A 22,718-nucleotide genomic window follows, 5' to 3' on the forward strand; every position below is an offset into this window, starting at 1 on the left:
GTGCTGTGCCCGCAGGAGCATCTCGGCCCTGAGCCTGCTCACCCTCTCCATCGTGTTCAACCTGCCCAGTCCCCTCAACGCCATGCAGATCCTGTGGGTCAACATCATCATGGACGGGCCACCCGCACAGAGGTGAGCAGACAGTGGGGCCGGGCCCACCCCAGGCCTGCAGCAGGGACGAAGGCCCAGCCCCACCAGAGGAGGCCAGAGAACCACCTGCTTTGAGGGGGAAGGAGCGGAGCAGGGCTGGGCGGTGACACAACTGTGGAGGTGGGGTTGGGTTTGGTCCTGGCTGTCCCCCGGCTGCTGGCCCGGGGCAGGCATCCCAAGGGGGCTCATGCACCGCTGGCTGTGTGCAGACAGGCGCGGGGGGGAAGACGGGTTGGGGTTGGCACCCTGCTGAGCGGCACACCAGGTGGTATCCCGGGCAGACCTGTTCTATGTGACCAGCAGCACAGCCTGAGGGAGGGACGGCCTAGCTCACCACACCCCCGGCCCTGGAGCCGCCTCTTCTACAACAAGGGCCCTTGGCCAGCCACGGCGGGGTGAGCCCCCATCCTGCCGGTTGGTAGCAGAAGGCGAGTCTCTTGGGACTGAGGGGCCCTGCAGTGGGCAAAGCTGGGCCCCGCTTCTCACAGCCCCTCCAGAGGGCCCCCCCGGAGCTGGGACTTGCCTAAAGACTAGGAAAGACCAGGTCACTGAGATCACCACGTGGTAGGAAGGCAGGCACCGGTGCCATCACCCACTGGGTGGCCTGCCCTTGCTATCTCGAGGACAGGCAGAGGTGGCCAGGGGCGAGGGGGCATGGGGAAGGCCGGGAGATCCTGGCGGGCACTGCAGCAGGTTGGCAGCCTGACTCGGGCCTGTGTCTGGGCCGAGGTCCTCCTCTGTTTCTGGTGCACATCAGAGTGTCGCTTGTCTTGGGAACAGCTTGGGGGTAGAGCCCGTGGACAGGGACATGCTGAGGCAGCCCCCACGGAACGTCAGGGACACAATCCTGAGTCGCGCCCTCATCCTGAAGACCCTCCTGTCCGCTGCCACCATCATCAGCGGGACCCTGTTCGTCTTCTGGAAAGAGGTGAGTCACTGTCCGTCGGCTGACACTGGGGCTGGACGGTCCCTGCCCAGTCAGGGGGGACGCGTAGGCAGATGGAGAACTTGGGACCACCAGAGGGAACAGGGACACGCAACACAGGGAAGGGTGGCCCAGGAGCCGGGGGGAGCCACTGCCTGCCTGGAGGGCACAGGCCAGTGGGTGGGTGCCCAGCCAGGCGGCAGCCAGGCGTGAACGGATGGAGGCTGACAACAGACGTAGGTTCCCTCCTCGAGGGGACACAGCCCCCTCCACTTTTGTTGTCACCAGAAAGCAACTGGGGACCTAGAGAGTCCTCCTGGCTTACCTTCCATGGCATCTCGTCATGGGTCACTCGTCATGGCCTGCAGGGGCAGGGCCCGGCTGGGTCCTACAGTGGCAAGGCTGGGCAGTGAGGCCGGGAATCCATTTGGCCTCCAACTTGAGGTCCTCCTGCCTAGGCCTCCTGAGTCACTAGGATTACAGGCGTATGCCACCGTGCCTGTCCCTCTGGGTTGGGAGGGCCAGGGAGAGTCCCATGCAGGAGGGGGAGGTAGAGGCAAGAGATGCCCAGAAACCTGTGCCCACGATGCTGCGTGGCAGAGCTGGGGAGGGTTCTGCGTCCACCCTGGGGGCCTCAAAGGCCGTGGTTTCCTCTGCGACCAGCTGTCCTCCTTCCTTGGAGGCGACAGCTTTTCGCGGGTAGCTAGCTTGTCTACCTCCTGGAATGGCCACCCTGCAGGTGGGCCACCCTCCACAGGCAGCACTGCCCCCTAGAGGGCTCACGGCACACCCAGAGCCAGGTCCTCAGTGGCCGCACTCAGCTGTGGTCAGGAGACGCATCTGCAGCTCCCGCCGTGGAGCTCGGGGCCGGAGGCGGTGGCTGGCCAGGGCCTGGTCTGTGGCACAGGCTCTGTCCTGGGCTCCCGGGTGAGGATGGTGCACCTGAGGACCCGCGGCCCCACCGGCCCTGCCTGTGCGTGTTCCAGATCCCGGACGACGGGGCCAACAGCCCGCGCACCACCACCATGACCTTCACGTGCTTCGTGTTTTTCGACCTCTTCAACGCCCTGACCTGCCGCTCCCAGGTATGACAGTGGCTACGCCCTGCGTCCTCCTGAGAGGCAAAGGGCTCAGCAGAGCTGCCGCCAGCCTCCTCCCTGCGGGGTCACCTCTGAGCCCCGGTCTGTCCAGGCCTCGGGTGGCTCAGAGCAGGTGGCGCTGGGCAGCGCTGCCCTACGGTGAGGTTTCACGCGCAGCCTCCTCCCCGCAGACCAAGCTGATCCTCGAGATCGGCTTCCTCAGGAACCGCATGTTCCTCTACTCGGTCCTTGGGTCCCTCCTGGGGCAGCTGGCCGTGATCTACGTCCCGCCCCTGCAGAGGGTCTTCCAGACGGAGAACCTGGGAGCGCTGGGTGAGTGCGGGGCTTGAGGAGAGGTCACTAACAGGCTAGAGGTGCTCCCCCGCCCCTGCCAGGCAAGGGCCCAAGGGCTTGTGGGTGGTGCGCCCCGAGATGCCGAAGCCCCACACACCGCGGCAGGCGGGCAGCTGCTCTGCCTTGGACCTGGGCAGGAGGGAGGCATGAAGGGGACGCAGAGGACACAGGAGGCTCAGGAAGAGGCCCCTTCGCCAGGAGTAGGGCCTGGGAGGGGGTCCACATCCGGTCCTTAGGGCAGGAGGACCAGCCACATGAGGCCCCCGGCTACAGCGGGCAGGACTGTAAGCTCAGCCCTTGATGTCCCCTCAGCTGGGGAGCGTGGCCTGGACCCCACGCCTTTTGTGACTTTGACATTTCTAGAGACCAGAAGCTGGGCCACCCTACAGTTCTTGCTAAAACAGACCTGATTTAATGACATGGAGTCCCGAGACACCTGGTATGGGACCCAGGACTCCCATGTCCCCAGCCAGGCTGGCAGGGGAGGGAACAGTCCCTAACCCCAGCAAGGAAGGGTTGTGCGGGGGTCACCTGAAGGGCAGCAGTGTCCAGAGGGCTCGCCCCTCTCCCTCCTGGTTCAGTCTTGCCCTGGCCCGTCCCCCTGAGGAGCAGAGGGTTGGTCCCCAGGGCTGAGCACAGGGCGGCCTGTGGCTTGTCCCTGCTCAGGAGGGACCTGCGGTGATCGGTGAGGTCTGAGGCTGCACAGGGGCTGCGCTTAAGGCCTCGGCAGGGGAGGATGGTGCCTGTCCTCAACCCAGCATCCATGGGGGTCACCACGGGCACTGTGCAGGGCAGGGGACAGGCAGAAGAGAAGGAGCCCCAGACGCGGTTTCTAGCAAAGGCCTCCCCCGGTGGGAAGAGGGTCTGCCCGCCAAATTCCACAGGGAGCCGTGCCTCGCCTTAGACGGGGACCAGGGACCTGCTCGGGTGGGAGGTGATCTCGGCGCGGCCCTGACCCCTCCGCCGCCTCCCTGCAGACCTGCTGTTCCTGACGGGCCTAGCCTCGTCCGTCTTCCTTCTGTCGGAGCTCGCCAAGCTCTGCGAGAGGTGCTGCTCCCCAGCCAGGAAAGCCGGGGCGCACCCAGAGGACGTGTGAGCCGCCACCGGAGGGGCGTCCCTGCACCATCTGTGTTCGGAGCCGTGGCCCTGGCACAGCATGGACTTCAGAGGGAGGCTTCCAGGGCGGCGTAGCTGCAGGCGTGGACTGTCCTCTGGGGAGACCTGGAGGCTGCTTCTGCCGTCCTCCCACTGCGGCTCTGGGACGCCCGGGAGGGGCCGCATTTATTTATTAAATCACCTGGTTTTTATCAACTGTGTCTCTGCCTGTTCATGCACAGCTTGAGGCCCCGCAGCCCAACTGGTGACACTCGGGGCCCTTCCAGAGGCGGCCAAGGGTGACCACACTGCCCGTCCTCTGAGGCTGCAGCTGACGGCTTGGGGTACTTTTATGAAGTGCAAGGATGAGCCTGAATTATTTTGGTCTCAATTCCAGCACCAAAGCAAAAGGCTGAAGCATGATTTACATAAGTCTGATTAAAGGCGCCCAGAGCACCTCGCTCACCTGCAGCGCTGGACGCGGCCGGACCAGGCTAACAACGCTGTGGACGGGTCACCTCTGTGAACCCCTTAGTTTCACATTCCTTGTTAATAATTCTAAGGAAGAAAACCTCAGATGCTAAAACCAAAAGCTTTTTATAGATTCAGCCTCTGCTGACCAGCTCTCCAGACCCAGGCACACGGGGGCTTCCGTCCTGGGAAAGGCCACAGGAGACAGCTCCGCGGACGCCAGCACCGAGCTGAGGTCAGAATGAGGAGGTGTCACTGTCCTTAATGCCCTAGAGGTTCTTCTGTACAGGGAGGCAAGGACAGGGCTCGGCCCCGGGAGAGTGGGCAAGTGTCCCTAGTTCTAGGCATGCTGTGTGACGGTGTCAGACTCCAGGAGACTCCATAGACTGTCAAGAACAGCAGCTGGGGACTCACTAGCAAGGTACGTCTCAGGTCCCCCAGGCATACCGATCAGCCCGGGAACAGAACCCCACACTGGAGACACCTCCAGGACTCGAGTGACAGTCACTGGACAGAAGAGCTCCGTGACGTCACTAGGATGAAGCTGTGTATAAAAGAGCTTTCCTGTGTTCAAACGGCACCTGTTAGGAGAAATGTCCATTCACAGCTCCAGAAATGACCACAGAGATTCACCTAGCAGGCCCCGGGTTCCTGCTGTTGGACACCAGAGTTCAGTTAGCCAGGTCAGCCTGAAACGTCCATTAACAGGGGCAGCTACCTCAAGAACACCACCACCAGCCTTCAGAAGTGGTCACGGTGCCACCAAAGTGCAGGGAAAAATAAGAAGCAAACACACCAGAAGGTTCCAGAAGACGGCTGGAGGGGAATGGCTCTGCCTTATCTCCTTATCATGAGACTCCAGCTACCAAGATGAAAGAGACCTCAACTCAGAAATGCAGGCGATGAGCCCGTGTCCGTTCAAGTCAGCGGGGACAAGTTGTACCACTTCCTATAAAGCCTGCTGGGCTTGGTGCTGGGGTGAGACGAGGCCCATTCTAGGACTTGACACAGCGACATGGAGCAGAAGGACGAGTCACCCCAGAATGCCTCAGAGATGCTGCCCAAGGCCACAGGGTGGACAGATGGAGGACGCGGGCCGTGCAGGGCAGGGGCGCTTGGCTTTGTCCACTGAAGCACCTTGAAGTCACCAAGGAAAGACCTGCCTCCCGAAGCACAGCTCCTGAAGGGTGGGCCGCTGCAGGCCCAGGAGAGATTTCAGAAGCAGAGGGACGAGCGAGCTCTCACCACGGCGTCGCTGCGGAGGTGACAAACAGTCCCCCTGCACATTAGGTCTAAAGGGAGTTCAGGAGGGTGATCGACGTCAACATCTAAATAATGGAAAGGATACGCCTCTGACCCACTCTGCAGCTCCTGCGGCTCACCTCGGCCCGGCCCCACCAAGACGCACAACAGGCCCTCACTGCGCCTTCGGCCCTAGCAAAACACTATGTGCTGCAGGGACAGAGTGACCAGGGACAACAGGTGGAGAAGGTGGGGACACGGAGCAGGGCTGTCAGAGACATGAGGATGAGGGTCGGTCAGTGGGTGAGTTCTGCTCAGGTGTGGCTCCCCTGGGAGGACCATTGGGGGTCTGCTGGGCCAGAGGGCTCACTGCCGAGATGCGTCCCCCCTGGGAGGACCATCCAGGGGTCTGCTGGGCCAGAGGGCTCACTGCTGAGACGCGTCCCTCCATGTGCACATATAACTTTGTACGCATGCGGCTTTTTCATAAGAAAAAATTGCTTTACCTCTTCCTTCTAGCACTTTCTGGGCTGTGCTTGGTCCTCAGGTGCAGGGAGACCTCTAGCCTTTACCAACCGAGTTCTTGTTCGGATTTGTGCTGGCCTTTCATATCTGTGACCTAAAGACCTGACAAGGACCTCGTCCAGGAGAACGTACTCTGCTCATGGTTTTAGAGGTTCAGTCTGTGGTCGGCCGACTCCATCCCTCTGGGCTCGAGATGAGGCCCGGCATCACGCAGAAGGCCATGGTGGAGGGGCAGCCGGCAGGCAGAGAGCACGCAGCACAGGGGTACTGCAGTCCCCAGGCGCACGCCCCGTGACCTGCTCCCTCCCGCCAGGCCCCACTGCCTCCGGTTACCACCTACTCATCCTCAAACCATGAGTCCCTCAAACAGACTGACCCTCTGAGGGGTACAGTCTCACCACCTCTCACTCACCTCTAAGCCTTCCCACACTGTCCCACAGGAGCTTTAGGGGACACCTCAAACCCTAACATTCCTCATCTGTTAAAACAAGATCACGAGTTTCTCAGACCCAGGTGTGATTAGGCCTGTCACCCCGCTGACACCCCAACCTCTTGGTGTGCTGAGAAGATGGGGACAAAGGTGTGTGGGCGCAAAGAGGCTGCCCTGCACCATCCCGGGAGGCTGCCCCCCGCCACCCCGAGAGGCTGTTCCCTGCCACCCAGAGAGGCTGTCCCCCACCACCCCAGAGGCTGCTGCACCCCCACACTCCCAGTGCCCCCCTTGTTGGTGTAGGGGTGCTGCCTGGGGAGTGGCTGTATCCCCACCTGTCACCTGGGGAGGAAGAACACAAGGTCAAGCAGCCAGCGGGTGCACGGGTGGCAGCCCCCTGACACCAAGGACAAAGGAAATCAAGGCACGTCTGTGTGACCTGGGAGGTATTTAATCGCACTTTTTTAAAAAAGTCCAAAGTGAGGGACCACTGAGGACCTAGCTCTTGGGACCCATAGTAGGGAGGGCACCTGCTGTCCCACCCGGAAGACCACGTAATGCCCCACAAGCCCTGAGAGCTGGCTTCCTGGGAAGAGGACCGACAGTGAGCAAGTCCCTGGGCCCGCTGCACCCTCTGTGCACCGAGCGGCTTTGTGAGGGGACCCACGAGGCCCTGCCTGGTCGGGGTGGGGCTCGGCAGAAGACCTGCCCGGCCTCTGGGGGAACCAAGAATCCCCAAAACGAGGCTGCTGAGTCAGTATGGCTTCTAATCCAGGCAAGTGTGGGACAAGGGCCGCAGTGCAGCAGCTCTGCCCAAAACAAAGGGACAGTCTGACTCGGAGCTCACGGCTCCTGGCAGACGGAGGGTCGCCAGCAGCACCCACTCCCCAGACGTCAGAGGAGAGGCGGCGGGTGTGCGTGGAGGCGCAGCCCACCCAGGTAGCCCTCGGCATCTGGGAATCCCTGGGGTTCAGGGCGAGTCTGCATCTCCCCCCGTTCCCCGGGAGAACCCCCAGGCCAGGAGTGACTCCGAGGGCTGTGATGATGGCTAGCGGCTCGGCCCCCAGCAGCCCTGGATGTCACTCACCACTGACTTTCGGGGTGGGCTGCTTGCAGCTATCAAGCAAGCTCCAGGCTCAGGACCCCCAGGCGTCCCCCACATTTGAGTTGGCAACAGAGCTGCTACTTCGCCCCGTGAGCCCCCATCTGCTCACGATTCAGGTCCGTGTAAAAGAGCCAAGAAAGGCAGACGCAGACCCTGACACGCACACAGCGGGACCACAGCGCTGCAGCGCCCCCCTCTCCCCTCTCCAGCACCCCACCCACCCCCGGCCGGCTGGGCCTCGATACACAAACACGCTCCTGCCCGAGGACACTGTCCCCACAAAGCACCGAGATTCTCGCCCAAACGTCCATCTGTTACCAGTCAAAATGGACCATCAAGGCACTAACTGGGATGGCCTGAGCAGAGGCCCAGCGGCCCCAGTGGGGGAACTCCTTCCTGCAGGACAAGACATCCCCAAGAACCGCGAATTCCAGCCGAGTTCCAGATGTCTGTGTCTTTGGATATCATTGATGAGAAATGAGCAAAGTTTAAGACTGAGTTGCTAATTTGACACTTAGGTCGGGAGGTCATCTCCTAGAAATCCTATCTATGGCAGCAGAGGGACCTTCTTGGCACGGCGTGTTCTGGTCAAGCCTGTCCAGGGCTCCATGGAGTTGCCCGGCAGGAGAGGGGAGGTCCGACGCTCACACACACCCCGGGGAGGGCCGTAGGCGCTGCACCAGGGATGTCCGTGTCCAGGCTCTGGAAGCCCCGCCGCCTAGGTGTCCTCCTCAGGGGCCTCACGGAGCCCTTCACTGTGGCAAGTCTGCCCAGTGATCTCCAGTAGGGCCCTGGCCTCAGGATCAACATCTAGGATGCTCTTTTTGCCCTGGACCTTGGGGAGAAGGGGAGAGGGTATTCATGATGTGCAGAGAGGCGAGCAGCTCCCAAGAACTGGAACCGAGCTGTGGTTTCCGGCCCTGGGTCGGCTCTACAGAGAGGGACCCACGCTCCGCCATTGCTGCAGGAAGCCCTGAGGCCCCGCCCAGGGTGCTCCACTCTCCAGAGTGATGAGGGGCTGCGTGGGTGCAGAGGGCCCAACCAGGCAGAGCCAGGCAACCACAAGGAGCCCAGGCCTTCTGATCTCACAGATGGGCAGGGAGGACAAAGGGACACACCTCGGGCAGGGCCCTGCTTTCCAGGACAGGGCCCAAAACCAACTGTGCCGTGCGCCTGCAGCGTCCCCAGAAACCAAGCAGGACCAGCCACCCCCGTGTGGAGGAACAGAGGAGCCCCACCTTCAAGACCCTCCACTCACCAGCTGCGACTCTGGGGGGTCTCCCACCGCCCACACCTCCATCTTGTCAAAGCAGAAGTTCTCCTGGGAGGACAGCTGCGGGCTGTTGTACGTGGTGCACGTGGGCTTGGCCTTGCTGTGTCCCTTCCCGAAGTCAGCATCTACCCAAAGCCCGAAGTAATCGTGCTGTCCTCCCATGCCCTGCAGAGGAAGCCCCAGGGTGTCAGCGACTCAGGGTCCCCCTCTAGGAACGGCCCAGCGTGCAGCGGGAGGCCAGCCCCTCTTTCTCCCAGACTGGGCCCACCCCTGGCCGACAGCCTCTGCTTCTTCCTGCAGCTGCCACACTGAAGCAAGGACAGCCAGGAACCGTGGCCACCCCAGTGTGGACCCACATGCTGTTTCATGAGCCACCGGCCAGCCTGGCTATGTGCCAGCTGTGAGGCAGGAGGGCAGGATGCCTCGTGACGGGTCTGCCACCCACGTGGGCCACCACAGGAGCCAGGAGAAAAGGCCACATTCACCCTTTGCACCCACCACTGAAAGCCCAGCAGAGGCCACAGCCTTCCTGAGGGAGACCCTGGCCCGAGTGTCTGCTCCCAGCCCCGAGACAGGACAGACAGACACAGTGCATGTGAGAACAAAAGCCACGGATGTGCGTGCAGAGGTGACACTGAGCGTCAGGAGGGACCCAACCCACCCCCAACCCACCCCCCACCCCATGCACTGCAGCTCTCACCAGTCCATTCGGGATGGTCTGCTGCCCACAGTTCAGGTACATGAAGTGGTCGTTGTAGCCCGTGTGCCGGTACACGGCCATGCTGGGGGAGACGGAGAACAGGAAGCACCTCTCGTCCCCTGGAAGCCACAGAGCAATGGACACCAGGTCACTGTGTGCACTGGGCACCAAGAGCAGCAGACATACGGCTCCTGCTCAGGAAGTGCAGAGTTGGGAGGAACCCGCCTCCTCGGAACTCAGGAGCAGAGGCAGGTGGCCCCTAGGATGCTGCGGAGACTGCTGGAGTGTGTGCGTGAAGACGTGGGGCCGTCCCCACCTAAAAGACCCCCATCCTGGAGAGAAGAAAGCTGCAGACAGAGCCCCTCACAGCGCAGGACCTCGGGGAGGGGAAGGACAGCAAGAGGCGGCACAGGTGTAAGCACACAGGCCATTTAAAGAAGCACTGGCCGGACATGGTGGCACAGCCTGTAATCCCAGGGCTTGGGAGGCTGAGGCAGGAGGATCGCAAATTGGGACCCAGCGTCATCAATTTAGCAAGACCCTAAGCAACTCAGTGAGACCCTGTCTCTAAATAAAACGTAAAAAAGGGCTGGGGATGGGGCTCAGTGGCTAAGCACCCTGGGTTCAATCCCCAGATTAATAAGAAGCACTGGTCAAAACCTTGGAAGTGACCCCTGCCCCACCAGCACTCAGCACTGGGGTGGGAGGAGGGCCTGCCTTGCCCACAGGAAGCTCTGTCAAGGGACCACCCCAGAGCTGCCTGCTGGGCCCAGAGACTGCACCTGGACCCTGGTCGCTGAAATGCCTGCGACTGTGAGAGCCACCGCCCAGGCCTGGGGGGACAAGCGCTCGGCAGCTTGGATGGGGGGTGCCACGAGGCGGGAAGGGGTCACAGGAAGCACATGGACGACATAAGGGGGCATCCAAGGCCCAGGGGACCATGGGAGGAGGACATTCTTGAGCAGGCAGAGTGCCAGCAAATAATGCCCTGACCGCCACTCAGACAGTGGGGGCCTCCGTGGCCAGGGTCAGGGCAGCCCTCAGGCAGCGCCTCAACAGCCTGCAAGGGTGGGAAGGACGTGCTGGACAGAGGTGGCGGGGCCACAGCCACTCATGGAGGAAGGACCCCACACAGGGATGAGCCTGGGGCACAGCAGGGGCCAGTCAGTCCCCCTGAGCACCTGTGGGTGTCCAGGTGGGGAAGGAAAGTCTGAATCGGCACCTGGGACCACACAGAGGCCTGGTGGGCGCCTGTCCTCGGAGCCGGGAGGCAGAGGGCCTGGGGCACTGGGAGCTGCCTGGTCCCCCCCCCCAACACCCCGCTCCTGCCTCCCCTCCTGGGCGCCGGGCTTTAGAGGAGTGTCACTTTGCTTTGTGGTCCTGAAGCTGTCATTCAACTGACACTTACTGGGCCCTGCTAGGAGAGGTGCCTGGGCCATGGCGTGGGTCACGGCTGCAGGGTCCCCCCCCCCCGGTCCAGCTGGGGCTGCTGACAGGGGAAGCCACGTGGAAACAGTGGCTCCAGCTCATGGGGAAGACCCCAGGGTCGCTCTACCTGCTGGAGTGGACCCCACAGGAGGGCTCCTTTGTGGTTCTCACCATCGAGCACCCGGCCAAGCTATGAACGCGGTCAGGACATGACCATCACGGGCTTCTGGGAACTGAGGCGCAGAGACCCAAGCACCTCCCCGAGGACCAGAGCGGGGACCAGGCCCGTCAGCCAAGCCAGGAGTCTTTCCAAGAACACCTCAGAACGACCCAAAGAGAAGCGTCATTCGGCCGCTCCCCTCTCAGAGCTGGAGGTGCACAGGTGGACACTACCCTGAAGGGGACCAAAGCCCAGGGCCGGGCCACCACAGGCCTAGGCTGCCCTGGGCTGGAGCTTCGTCCCGCGTTCCAGGGCAGAACGCCGTTGACGTGATGCCTGGTCTGCGTAACTTCCCGTGTTTCCCCCTTGTACCACCCTGAAGGGCACGAGGCTCTTCACGCCCCACTGAACCAGGGGGACAAAGTCAGCGTGTACGGACCACTGAGGCCCAGCAGTGGACCTGAAGTGTCCTCGTGGCTCTGTGGTCATCTGTGGTCCCGACTCTTGGCCTGTTCATGTCCTAAAGCAGAGCCTGAGCCACAGCAAGGCAGCCCAGCTGGGCTCCCCGAGCCACAGTCACCGGTGGGGAGGACACCCCACCCCAGATGTTGAGGTAGGGAGGCTGTGGTTTCCAGAAAAGTCCACGTGCAAGGGCAGCCGCGTGAGTGAACACCATGTGGGGAGAGTGCCCACCAGCGTCAGGACTAGCACTCAGAGATGATCAGGTTCTAAAACAACCAGATCCGGGGGACAGAGCACCGGCCCTTCACCTGCTGGTTCTCCCCCTCCCCAATCCCAGGGACACGGCCGTGGCCTCTGACGAAGCTCCCTGGGATGCTCTCAGCAGGTTCTCCAGGGAAAGGGGAAGGTCTGCCCCGGCCTCTGGCACTGGGCGAGCAGCTTCCAACCTCCACCAAGTCACAAGACCAGGAGGCAGCGCCCACAGAAGGGAGGAGGGGACAGGAGGGCGGCCAGTCGGTCCAGGCAGTAAAAACATCCCTCTGAAAGAAGAGTCATCTGTGGGTCCCTCCCAGACAAACGCAGCCCGACCTCTCCCACGACCTCTAGACCTGGTGGGGTGGGTGACACTGGGCCTCTGTGTCCTCTCCTGGAAGCTGGCCCGGGGCTGCCCCTGCTTACTTTACCCCGTGGCCAGGACCGGAGAAGGTCTGCGCACCAGAAAGGTGTCCTGGCTTGTCAGGCCCCTCGTGTCCAGGACACCCGGAGAGGCCAGGAGCAGCACCCCTGCTCCCCACTGCCCACAGCCTCCAGGGCAGCAGCAGCGGGAGGGCGCCCCCACAGCTGGGCTGCCCCGGGGAGCGCGGTCGCCCAGGCTCACCTTGGAACTGAGGCTTGACCTCCCAGGGGCAGGAGGCAAAGCCACCGAACACGTGTCCATCCTGGTCCTCGAGGAGAATGAGGCAGGGCCCCCGGTGCGTGATGTGCCCGCACAGCTGCGAGAAGCTCTGCCCATGGAGCTGGGAGGAGAAGAGCAGGCGCCAGTGGTGCCGCTGCTCCTGCGCCAGGTGGGAGTTGAGGTAGATGACCGCCAGGACGTCCAGGACGCTCTCAAACTCCCGCCCGGGGCCCACCTGGCGCTCGGGCACCAGCGTGGCCAGATCGAGGGACGAACGCAGGACCAGGAAGCCTTGGTGGATGACCACTCTCAGGAACGTGGCCACGTGGGGGACCCTGAACACCCAGTCCTCGACCGTGGCTCGGTCACAGGCATGGTCCAGCCAGTGAGGCCCCAGCGGCCTGCTGCCATCTAGGAGGGGAAATGGTGTCACTGGGCCAGCACGGCACCTTCCAGCGACTGAGCCACACAGAAACAGGAGCTGGGGACCGAGTGTGACCCTGGACACGGGAGGCGGCTCGGCTGACTAGAGATGAGCCCCAGCACCAGGCTCCCAACTTCAAACCCTGGTATGGAAAAGACCGGAAAATAGCTCACAGCTTCTTGTTTACATTGATTACAGTCGAAATCCCCTCAGGGTGTATTAAGATCACCTTCCCTTGTTCTTCCCACTATTTAACTGTGGCTGCTATAAAGTTTTGGAATTCCACGTGGGGCCTGCTTTATTTCTCCAGTGCTGGTCTCAACAATTTGAGTTCGAGACCCCTGTCTTCTCCTTCCCCACTGAGCTGCCCACCGAGCTGCACCTCAGCCACCCGCCTCACATCCAGGCCCTTACAAGGAGGCCGTGTCCCCTGTGCCTCAGCAGCTGGGACCTGTGAGGGCTTCAGCCCCAAGGGTCAACTGTCCAGGGTGGGGTGGCTGGTCACTCACGGGGACCCTCTAGTTGATCTGGGAAAAGCTAATGCTGTTGTCCCTCTCTCACCTACAGAGTGAGGTGACACGGTGATGTCACCGGAAACACCTGGGCCTGAAGCAGCCTCGGTTTCCCTGTGGGCACAATGGACGCGATTCCAGACACCCCTGTGTGGTCACCGCCAGGTCCAGGGAGCTTCCGTTTTTAAACTCACTAGTGCGTGTGAGCCTCCGTTCACAGCCGTCATCCCTCCCAACCCAGGGAAACCTGGGGTCTAAACTCAAATAATGGTTTTCCTCTAACTCCTGCCCATTTTACTAGAATTATATAGAAATTCCAGGAAATGTAGAAACCCAACTACTTAATCATCCTCTTCCCAACTTGTATGAGGCTTCAAATTCCTATCAGTTCTAATCGAACTAGTTTTCAAATACATTTCTCACTACCTGTTCATTACCTGAAATCTTAAGGATAATTTTAATTGTTTGATTTAACTTTTTCTAGTTAAAAGACAAGTTAACTTAAGTTTTATCTTTTTATGATTCTTCTTTTTAAAACTACTGACTTTGAAATAACAAATAATTGGGCTGGGGATGTGGCTCAAGCGGTAATGTGTTCACCTGGCATGCGTGGGGTGCTGGGTTCGATCCTCAGCACCACATGTTGTGTCCACGAAAACTAAAAAATAAATATTAAAAAATTCTCTCTCTCTCTTTAAAATAAAACAAATAATTCACCCACAAGATACTGATATGTATATCTTTCCACATTCCAAATACTTTCCTAAATATTTGAAAAATGACTTATTTTTAAATTGTATTTTAAAACCTGGCTTTATAATAAAAGAGTAACATATTTATAAAGTAACTCTACTTTGCAGAGAGACTTCACCATGAAGTTTTTTAAAATCTCAAATCCCAAGTAAATCTAAATATATACTGTTTCTCACCCAACGATAGCAGAATACATGCTTCTCAAGTGTATGATTGCTGAGGGCCATTGCCAAGTAGGAATGAGGCATCGAAATTTCCTTGCCAGCGTACCCCATGTTGCTTAGAGGACATTCACTGGGACATTGCATGTATGCTTTAGTAAGGTGACCTTGCTCAAGGACCAGGGCGGATCCGGGTTTAGAGCTGATCAGGTTTTAGGGAGTATCCCGTCCTTGGGTTTAGGGAAGTTCCAGGTTTAAGGTATACCCTGCGGGGTGGGGGATAGGGCGTATCCTGCTGCCTCAGGCACGTCTGATCCTTGAGTTCCCGTTGAGTTCTCGTGAGATTCAGAAAGTATTGGAAAAGAAAGCCTCGTGGAGTAGGTGAATTGGTCGGCGGCAGAACTGGGATTTCCCCAGAACATGTGTGTAGAGGCCGGTGTGAGTTCGGGAATAAAGAATTGCTATTTGAATCTACAAAGCTGTGAGTGGCTCGTGATCTTGTGCCCAGCCAAGACTGCGGCATTTGATGGACAATACCCCAAGTAGACCATATTCTAGGCCAGAAAAGATGCCCCAGTAAATCATACAATATATGTTCTCCAACCATGAAGAAATAAAATTAAAAATCAGTAGCCAAAGGCAATTTGAGGAATTCACAGCATGTAAAAATTGAATAACACTTCTAAATAGCCAATAGGCCAAAGAAGAAATCATAAGGGACATTAGAAAACACTAAGATGAATGAAAACAAAACCTAAAACTCATGGGTGCAGCTAAAGCAGCGTTTAGAGGGAAATTCATAGCTGCCTACGCTGACGCTGCCTACAGTGAAGAGAGATCTCAAATCAATCATCTCCACCTGTATCTTAAGAAATCAGGAAAAGAATACGAACTAAACCTAATGCAAACAGAAGGAGGGGAACAAAAGACTAGGGCAAAATACATGGAATAGTAGAAAAACAGGAGTTTTAAAAAAAATCAATAGAATCAAAATCTGGTTATTTGAGGAGATCCACAAAAAAATAGAGAAACATTGTTCACATCAGCAACAGAGGTGGGGCCATCGCTAGAATTATACAGAAATCCCATGACACTCAGAACACACCCAAGGGCTCAGCCACCCCTACTCCCACCCCCCGCTTGGATAGACTCGCTGCAAGGCCACAGCCCTGGAGACCCCCAGTCTACCACCAAGGCCAGCGTCGCTGAGGATGGCCGGGCACTTGCCTGGAAGCTTCATCTCAAACAGCAGGTGGGCAGCCAGTGCCTGCACCCTGGTGGGGGTTCCGGGGGCCTTCTTCCGGGTCCAGCCCTTCAGCTCCTGCCTGTGGGCCAGCACATGCTCCACAGAGCAAACCAGATCCTCTGTGAACTGCAAGCCCACAATTCCACCTGTAAAACTGTCCACATGACCCAGACCCCACCACACCACTGTGGGCCAGCCAGTTCTCTCCAACACCCCGCACGATGGACCGCAATATGGGGCAGTCACCAACTGACACAGTCCTCACCCTTCTAGTGGCACACATGGCTGATAGGAAGTCCCCAACCCATATAGGTCCTCATCCTTCTGGTGACACACATGGCTGACCTACAAGTCCTGCCCCAGCCTTTGTCCAGGAGTTCAGACCCTGGACACAGGGTACATGGTCTAGGGCTCCCAGGAGCAGAAATCTCAGACAAGTCCCCACCCTAGCTCCAAGCCCATGGCTAAGACCACTTGGGGGGCCTGCGTCCTCTACCTTCTGGAGTTCTCTGGCTTTCACGGGACCTTCCTTGGCAGAAATCATCTTCAGAATCATGAGACTCCTCTCCTCAGAGCTGCCTTTCAGCAGGTGGGACAGCGACGCCGTGAACTGCTCCCGCGAGACGCCCTTGCTGGGCCCCTGAGCCCTCCCAGTCGGGTGGACTCTCTGCATACCGTCATACAGTCTGGTGACCATCTCTGGGGGAAGAGCCTCCCCAATGCGGTTCTGCTGGGGACAGGAGGGAGAAAGGGCTGGAGGGGCACAAGGTCAACTTGGTAGTGTCCCAGGGCAGTAAGCTGGGGGCTGGGACCCTGATGTTCTCAGCAGCCAGCTCCCCCCCACCCAGGGCCCACCCTCACAGGGCCCAGCGCGCGGCTGCCTTGGCCATCAGATCCTCCACTCTGCTCCTACCCTGCCTGCCGTTCTGTCCAGTGTCCCCGGTTGGCCACGTCTTTCCTGCCTCTGCCCATCACTCCTCCTGCTTGTCACCCCTTAGGAGATCATGTTGGTTAGAGCCTTGTGCTGCCACATCTGAGCTTATTCGCCTGCGTGGCACGTCTGTGCAGAGCCATCTGGCCTCCACACTAGGGGTTTCCGAGTGCCTGGGTCCGCTGCACTAGCCCAGCTCTTGTGCTCAAGATGCATTTCTAGTCACTTCCACTAGACTTTTGGGTTTCTCAATCGGCACTTTAATGATGTCATTATACAAATACTGTTTTTCTTTTTGGCTTCAACATCAAATGTGATTTGACCAGGGACGGCAAACAAGCAGAAAAGAGCACAAGTCATGAACAGAGTCACAGGGTCCGAGCAGGGTCGGAGTGTGGGGCTCCCACCAGCCCCAGAGCGTCAGTGGCTGCAGCTCTCCTGGGCGCTCTCAGGAGATTCCTGTTTCTGTCCACTTCCAGAGTTCTGTCGCAGAGCGCTCTAGGCCCTCCCCGGACACGGCACTAAGGTCAGCTCTTAGGGCTCACCACCTCAGCCGTCCACTACGGTCAGGTCCTGGCCTGCCTGGTCCTCTCAGCTCCAGCCGTGTATGCCCAGGCCCACTGGGTGCTCCTGGTCTGAAGGAGACACACGGGCACACACATGGGCTGCACCATGAACTAGAGCCCCAAAGCCTCCCTGGCCAGCCTCCTCGTCTGCAAAATGTGGGTGGGCCCAATGCCCCATCAGACCCACGCTGCCCCGCTCCCGCGGAGACGCACTAATGCAGTCTTTGGTCAGCGTCCTGCCCAGGTTGAACACTTGAGGGTCCTATAGAAATGGCCAGTTTTACCTCCCTGAAGGAGACCCTGGAACGTGAGTCTTCAGTACAGCGTCAGGAGCACTGTAAGGGGCACAGGTGCGCCCAAGGCACTGGAGCAGCCTTGTCCCCAGCTGCCACCCTGTGTCAGGGAGGGCGGCCAGGAGACTCGGCTCCAGGGCAGGAGGCAGTGGCCCCCCTTGCTCCCCATGCCCCACATCAGCTCAGGCTAGAAACCCCCCAAACTCTGTGGAAGTTCCCATCTACTCCTAGTTCCTTTATTCCATACAAATACGACTAGAGTGACTTCAACAAAAGACGAGGGGACCTTCAGTTGTGACCAATGGCAGCTCTGCAAGGCAGGGCAGAGGAGCCACAAGGGACACCACGCGGCCCTCAGCTTTTCAGAGGGCCCACTCCTTAGTGCTCCCCCCGCCCCAGGACCAGGGCCCAGACCCTGGGCCCAGCTCAGCACGAGGCGCCAGCGGCCATCCTTGCCTTCAGCGCCTGCAGTGAGAAGGACCTGGGCGAGGCCTCAGAGCTGTCCTTGTCCAACGACAGAGTGTCAAACAGCGCATCGACCTCCGCCTGCTCCTCGGGAAGGAACTGGGAGTAACACCTCTGCTCCGCGCGGCTCCTGCTGTTCCCCATCTCTCCTGGGACCCAGCGGGTTCTCTGCAGAAGGACAGAGACAAGTTAGGGGAAGGTCAAAGTGACCATCGAGGCAGTGACGACTCTGGGGTCCAGCCGGTAAGTGCCAATTCTCCTGGAAAATGCAGCTAAAATGCACTAGACCTCGGAATGGGGCTTCCATGTAGTAGACATTGATAGTTGGCACCAGCCGTGCCCGGAGGGTCGCTGTGATAATGCACTGGGTCAGCAAAGCCAAGGGCAGGGACGGTGCCTTGTGTGGCCGGGCCCTTCAGGTCCCAGCCAGCAGGCCTCTTTCATCTGAGGTGTCAGAGGGGCAGAAACAGAGACTGACACCCAAAAGCAGGTGACCCGGGGGCCTGGTTCATTGTCACAGGCCTAGAAGAAGCCAGGTGCCAGGGGGGTCCATAAAAAGAGCAGTTAGAGGGGGCTGGGCTGGGCTCAGTGGCAGAGCACTCGCCTGGCACATGTGAGCCACTGGGTTGGATCCTCAGCACCCCATAAACATAAATGAATAAGATAAAGGTCTGTGTTCATCTAAAAGTAAAAAAATATTTTTTAAAAAAGAACACAGAGAGGAAACACCTCTTGAAAGGTGAAGTCTGTGACATTTATCCCCTGTCCCGGCTTCCTGGGAACTGCATTGGTGAGACCGCCACGGTGACAAACCCTTCACCAGCACGGGCAACTTGGTAAGCCGGGTCTGTGCCACAGGAAGCAACCTCCCAGGAGGCTGGGCCAGGAGGAGGCCATCCCAGCGGCAGGGAGCATGACGAGTGTCCCCATCAAGATGTGACGGCCAAAGGTGGGTGCCCAGGGGTCTGTCTTTCCTTTTATTGAGGTGAGAGCCCCACAACGCGATGCCAACCATGTTAAGGAGAACGATCCAGGGGCACTTAGGCCATCAACGGTGCCGTCAGCCCCCACCTGTGTGTGCCAAGGGATGCCCATCAGCCCCGGGGCACCTCGCTCCTGTCACTTCCCAGCCCAGGCAACCACAGCTCTGCCCCTGTGGCTCCCATTCTGGACGGTCCCCCAGCGGGTCCCAGCACGTGGCCTTCCCCGCCTCCCTCTTTTCATCCAGCGCCCTGCTGTCCTGCCACCCAGCCACGACTGGTGTCTGCCCTTTACCCCTTCCTATGGCCAACTGGCACTTCGCCATGTGAACAGGTCCTCGCTCATGCAGGGACAGCCGGGCCCTGGTGTTCTCTTGGCCACTGTGAGTGGGCCGCGGTGAGCCCGCATCTGCTCCAGCCATCTCTCACAGTCCCAAGGTGGATGCCGAGCCCTGGAGCTGCTGGCTCCTAAGGTGACCCTGACTTGGAGGAACTGCCACACGGCACTCCACTTCACAGTCCCCTGCAAAGCGCCAGTCCTCCATGTCCCTGCCATCGCCCTCTTTTGACTAAGGTCGTCTGTCCGCGGGGGGCCTGCCTTGACCAGCTTCACTGCTAACACACCCGCAAGAGCACGTCTGGTGGGGGGCCTCCCCAGAGCAGGACCCGCGGGGCTTACCAAGGCAGGCTGGGACAGGTCGCCCAGCCCAGTGTACGGTGCCACTCACATGCCATCTGATCTAAATGCTTCTGCTCAGGTTTCACAACAGCAGAAGAGCCAAGAAGGAAAACCTCTGGCCTGGCTCAGTGTCCAGTGGCTCAAGGCTGGTTCATTCTTGAGGCAAAGGGGCTGCTTCAGAGGAGTCCCAGCCCCAGGGCACAGCCATGCCAAGTAGACCCCAAGGGCCAGGGGGCAGGCCAAATGTCCAAACCCAAGCCCCAATAAATAACACTGTCATCCAGGGCTCAACCAGGAGAGGGAGCATCGTACCAACTTTTAAACACCCACTGAATGTCAGGGGTGTGCACAGGGAGGTTGGCCAACAGATGCATCCTTGCAGACCCAAAAGGTGGCCTCCCCACAGCAGGATGATTGCAGCAACTGTTTGTTTCAAAATATCCAGAAGAGTGGATTTTGAATGTTCTCACCACAAACGTGACAGGACAGAAATCTCCCAACAATGTCCAACCTCCCAACAATGTCTGGGAGGAAAAGAAGGCTTCTGATATGCCCTTTCCAAATGCAAGCTCCCGAACTTCAGTCCCAGAGAAGCTTTCTCATCAGACCTTCATAGGTTCACCTTGGTATTTGGGACAGCCACCGTCCTGCCATGTTGACCCATGTCAAATCCTCTTAGAGAAAGAAGCTCGTTGAGATCACAGTACCAGCAGCCTTTCAACTGGAGGTGGTTTCTTCTCCCAGGGGACATGTGACAATGATGGGAGACATTTGGGTTGTCATAACTGGGAGAAGACAGTCCTGCTGGCATTTGGAGAGCGGAGGCCCAGGAGGCTGCTGACCATTCTACAGCGTACAGGACAGCCCTCAAGCTCACAGGCTGAAGGTGAGAAGCTGTGGCTTCAAGGACGTGAGCAGGGGCCAACAGGATGGGTCCCTCCCACCCCTAGGACACTGGTTCACACCCTGCCCCTCTCTGCATGGGACTCCGGGCCCTGCCATTAAGCATAGGCAAAGATCTGAGTTCAAATCACAACACTCCATATTAGGACTAGGGGACAAGTCACTAAGCTCTTTTCAACCCTTAATCAAAATGGAAGAAAGTCCACTAGCCCAAGGTGACAGATTGCTTGCTTGACCAAATTTTAGTCAGGCTCTCCTCCTATCTGTGCTCCTCCATGTAAAATCCACCTTTCACAAGGACCCTATCCTCATAGCCCATTATCCCTGTTAGTAAACCAGGTTCATCCTCCACCAACCCCTGGGTGACAGCTCATCACCCCGGCCTGTCTTCTGCAAAAACTTGGTTAGGTCAGGCTAGCCAGAATCCCCCTCCCTCCTGATGTTGCCTCTGGTCATTTTCTGTCCACTGACCCCTACCTGTTCCTTGGCTGTAAATTCCCACTTGCCCATGCGAGAAGATCCCCACCTTGCCCCCTCTGCCATGTCCCTGTACCTATGGCCAGGCTCTTGAATGAAGCCTGGCTTGACGTGCTCTCACAACCATCAGTGAATAATTTAACACAAGGTCAAAGGATTGAATAAAGCAATCCAGGGAACTGGGAAGGCCAAAGACGGAAATAGCTGGGCCCGAGACAAGCAGAGGCAGCTCCTTGGCTCTAGGTCTGGGAACAAGGGAAACAGTCCTGCCCTAAGGGACTGCAGCTGGACCCCACACCACGCTAGATAGACGACAGGGCCTTTTCTGGGCACACTTCCTGCTGGTGTCCCAGGACGCTCTGTGGACTCCTTTCCAAGCTTCTCAGGACCAGTCCTGTCATCATGAGGAGGCTCCACCCTGGCCAGCCAACCTCCAACCCTTAAAGCCATGAACATGGCTCTCCCTGTCCCCTTTCTGGGGACACTCTAACCACTCCATCAGAACCCACCCACCTTAGGTCCTGTTTATGCCCCAGAGTCCAGCACCCCTTCTGCAAGGGGCAGCTTGAACCCAAGCAAGGCGTTCCCCTGGCCCAAGGCTGGCTTCCCTCCCTCCACTCTGGGCTCAGAGGGCCGTGTCCTGGGGGCCCTTTGCTTTCCCCTCCTAAGCTATCATTTTAGTTATCAGCTCCAGGCCAAGAAGATCCCCGCACATCCTCCATATATCCCCACTCGTGTTGCCTCCACAGATGCTCCGCTTCCTTCCTGTGTCAATGCCAGCACTCTCTCGTGGCTCTCCCTCCCGGGCAGCTGGCCTTGACCATGCGGAGGGCACTTCTAGAAACTTCTGATCTGATCGCACAGATGGCAGAAGGCCAGTGTACTTCCGTGCTCAGAGGACCACACCGGAGGCCCTCCCTCCCTCTGAGCACACTCCAGGGGCCTGGACAGGCCCGGGCACTCGGGGAGCGGCAGGGCTCAGGCCCACTGGGGACACGCTCCGCACGCATCCGCACCCCAGCAGGGCCCGCCCGCGCCTCCCGCTCAGCTCACCGACCTGAAGGACCCCGCCTGCCTTCCGGTGGGTCCGGTGGGTCCGGCCGCAGGGGTTTGCTCCGGGGAGTCTCCCCTGGCCGCGTTCCCTGGCAACGGTGCCGACAGGCGGTCCAGTGCCCCAATCCAGGAAGCAGAATCTGGAGGCGGAGCCCAGGGACGAAGCCAGCCAATGGCGAGGCGCGGTGTGGGCGGGGCGCGGTGTGGGCGGGGCCGGTCTCGTGGACCGGGTCCGCAGGAAGGAGCGGCTGCGGGCGGTCACTGGGAACTGGCTAGCAGGGAGAGGCAGTGCCTGGCCCGTAGGGCTGCTGGGGAGGAGAGGCCCTGGGCGGGGCGGAGCGGAGGAGCTGGGCGAGGGAGCGAGGCTGAGCACATTCCCGGGAGGAGAGAGGCCCAAAAGGGGACCCAGCTGAGGACCTTGCTCTGCTAGCCTCCGAAGACAGAGCCCCCTGTCCTCGACACCCCACCCTGCTGGTCCTGAAGGAGGCTCCCTCCCGACCTAGAGCCGTCCCCAGGCCTTCTTCCACCTTTTCAGTTGGTTTTATCTGTCATCCCAGCTTGGTGAGCAGCCAGGAAGGTGTTCACAGTCTTCACTGACGTGGCCTCGCTGTCCAGAGGGCAGGGCAGGATCTGTCCAGTTCCTGCTGGTGGCACAGTTTGGTAAATACTCCCTGACCTGTGTGTGCCCTTCTTCAGCTTCACCACCCCTTCATTCCAAAATGTTTTGACACATAGCCTCCATTTCTTCCCCTCTGCCCATTTCTTAAACCTACTGAAAGCCTGTCTTGGCCAGGACCCTGTCACTGACTCCAAGGGGCACTGAGCCCTGGCATGCAGCATCGCCTGTGGGCATTCCTGCCTCCTCAGCTCTTTCCGGGACTTCTGGAGTGCTCATTCCTTGCTCCCATTTTCTCCCAGTCCCATCTGGCTTCAGCTCCTCCTGCTTCTTCCCCTCTTTCCACCCCCTGCATCCTCCTGAGA

At 59.1% G+C, this 22,718-nt stretch overlaps 2 protein-coding genes across 3 annotated transcripts in view; one reads left to right on the forward strand and one right to left on the reverse strand.

Annotated features, from left to right (window-relative positions):
• The window catches only part of ATP2C2 (ATPase secretory pathway Ca2+ transporting 2), a gene marked incomplete at both ends in the record, with an annotated part of 46,320 nt that extends 42,716 nt beyond the window's left edge, over nt 1-3,604 (forward strand). The window contains 5 exons of the mRNA XM_081273571.1: nt 16-132; nt 931-1,078; nt 2,062-2,160; nt 2,346-2,487; nt 3,486-3,604. Of these exons, the coding sequence (XP_081129697.1) occupies nt 16-132; nt 931-1,078; nt 2,062-2,160; nt 2,346-2,487; nt 3,486-3,604 (625 nt within the window). The remainder of the gene's footprint in view (nt 1-15; nt 133-930; nt 1,079-2,061; nt 2,161-2,345; nt 2,488-3,485) is intronic.
• A 3,074-nt stretch (nt 3,605-6,678) lies between these two features.
• MEAK7 (MTOR associated protein, eak-7 homolog) lies at nt 6,679-21,876 on the reverse strand. 2 transcript variants are annotated; one of them, XM_081273812.1, is made up of 8 exons: nt 21,742-21,876; nt 17,637-17,813; nt 15,887-16,117; nt 15,372-15,516; nt 12,277-12,705; nt 9,350-9,468; nt 8,635-8,774; nt 6,679-8,211 (listed from the first exon to the last, which is right to left on the reverse strand). In XM_081273812.1, the coding sequence occupies exons 2-8, from the start codon at nt 17,787-17,789 to the stop codon at nt 8,187-8,189; spliced, it is 1,242 nt and encodes a 413-aa protein (XP_081129938.1). In that variant the 5' UTR covers nt 17,790-17,813; nt 21,742-21,876; the 3' UTR covers nt 6,679-8,186. The 2 variants fall into 2 exon arrangements, with proteins under 2 accessions (XP_081129938.1, XP_081129937.1); XM_081273811.1 differs by having other exon boundaries at nt 6,682-8,211; nt 8,635-8,814.
• Between the last annotated feature and the right edge of the window lie 842 nt (nt 21,877-22,718).

Source organism: Spermophilus citellus (genome assembly GCF_964194105.1).
Source record: "Spermophilus citellus genome assembly, chromosome: 18".
In the NCBI taxonomy this organism is placed as follows: Eukaryota; Metazoa; Chordata; class Mammalia; order Rodentia; family Sciuridae; genus Spermophilus; species Spermophilus citellus.

What these genes read in the sequence shown, in the direction of transcription:
- MEAK7 (XM_081273811.1), bottom strand. Translation starts at nt 17,789, where the DNA reads ATGGGGAACAGCAGGAGCCGCGCGGAGCAGAGGTGTTACTCCCAGTTC. An exon ending in AAGCCAGAGAACTCCAGAAG is followed by an intron (nt 15,517 to 15,886) that starts GTAGAGGACGCA and finishes GTGGGCTTGCAG; the next exon opens with TTCACAGAGGATCTGGTTTG. An exon ending in ACCCCCCAGAGTCGCAGCTG is followed by an intron (nt 8,212 to 8,634) that starts GTGAGTGGAGGG and finishes CTTCTCCCCAAG; the next exon opens with GTCCAGGGCAAAAAGAGCAT.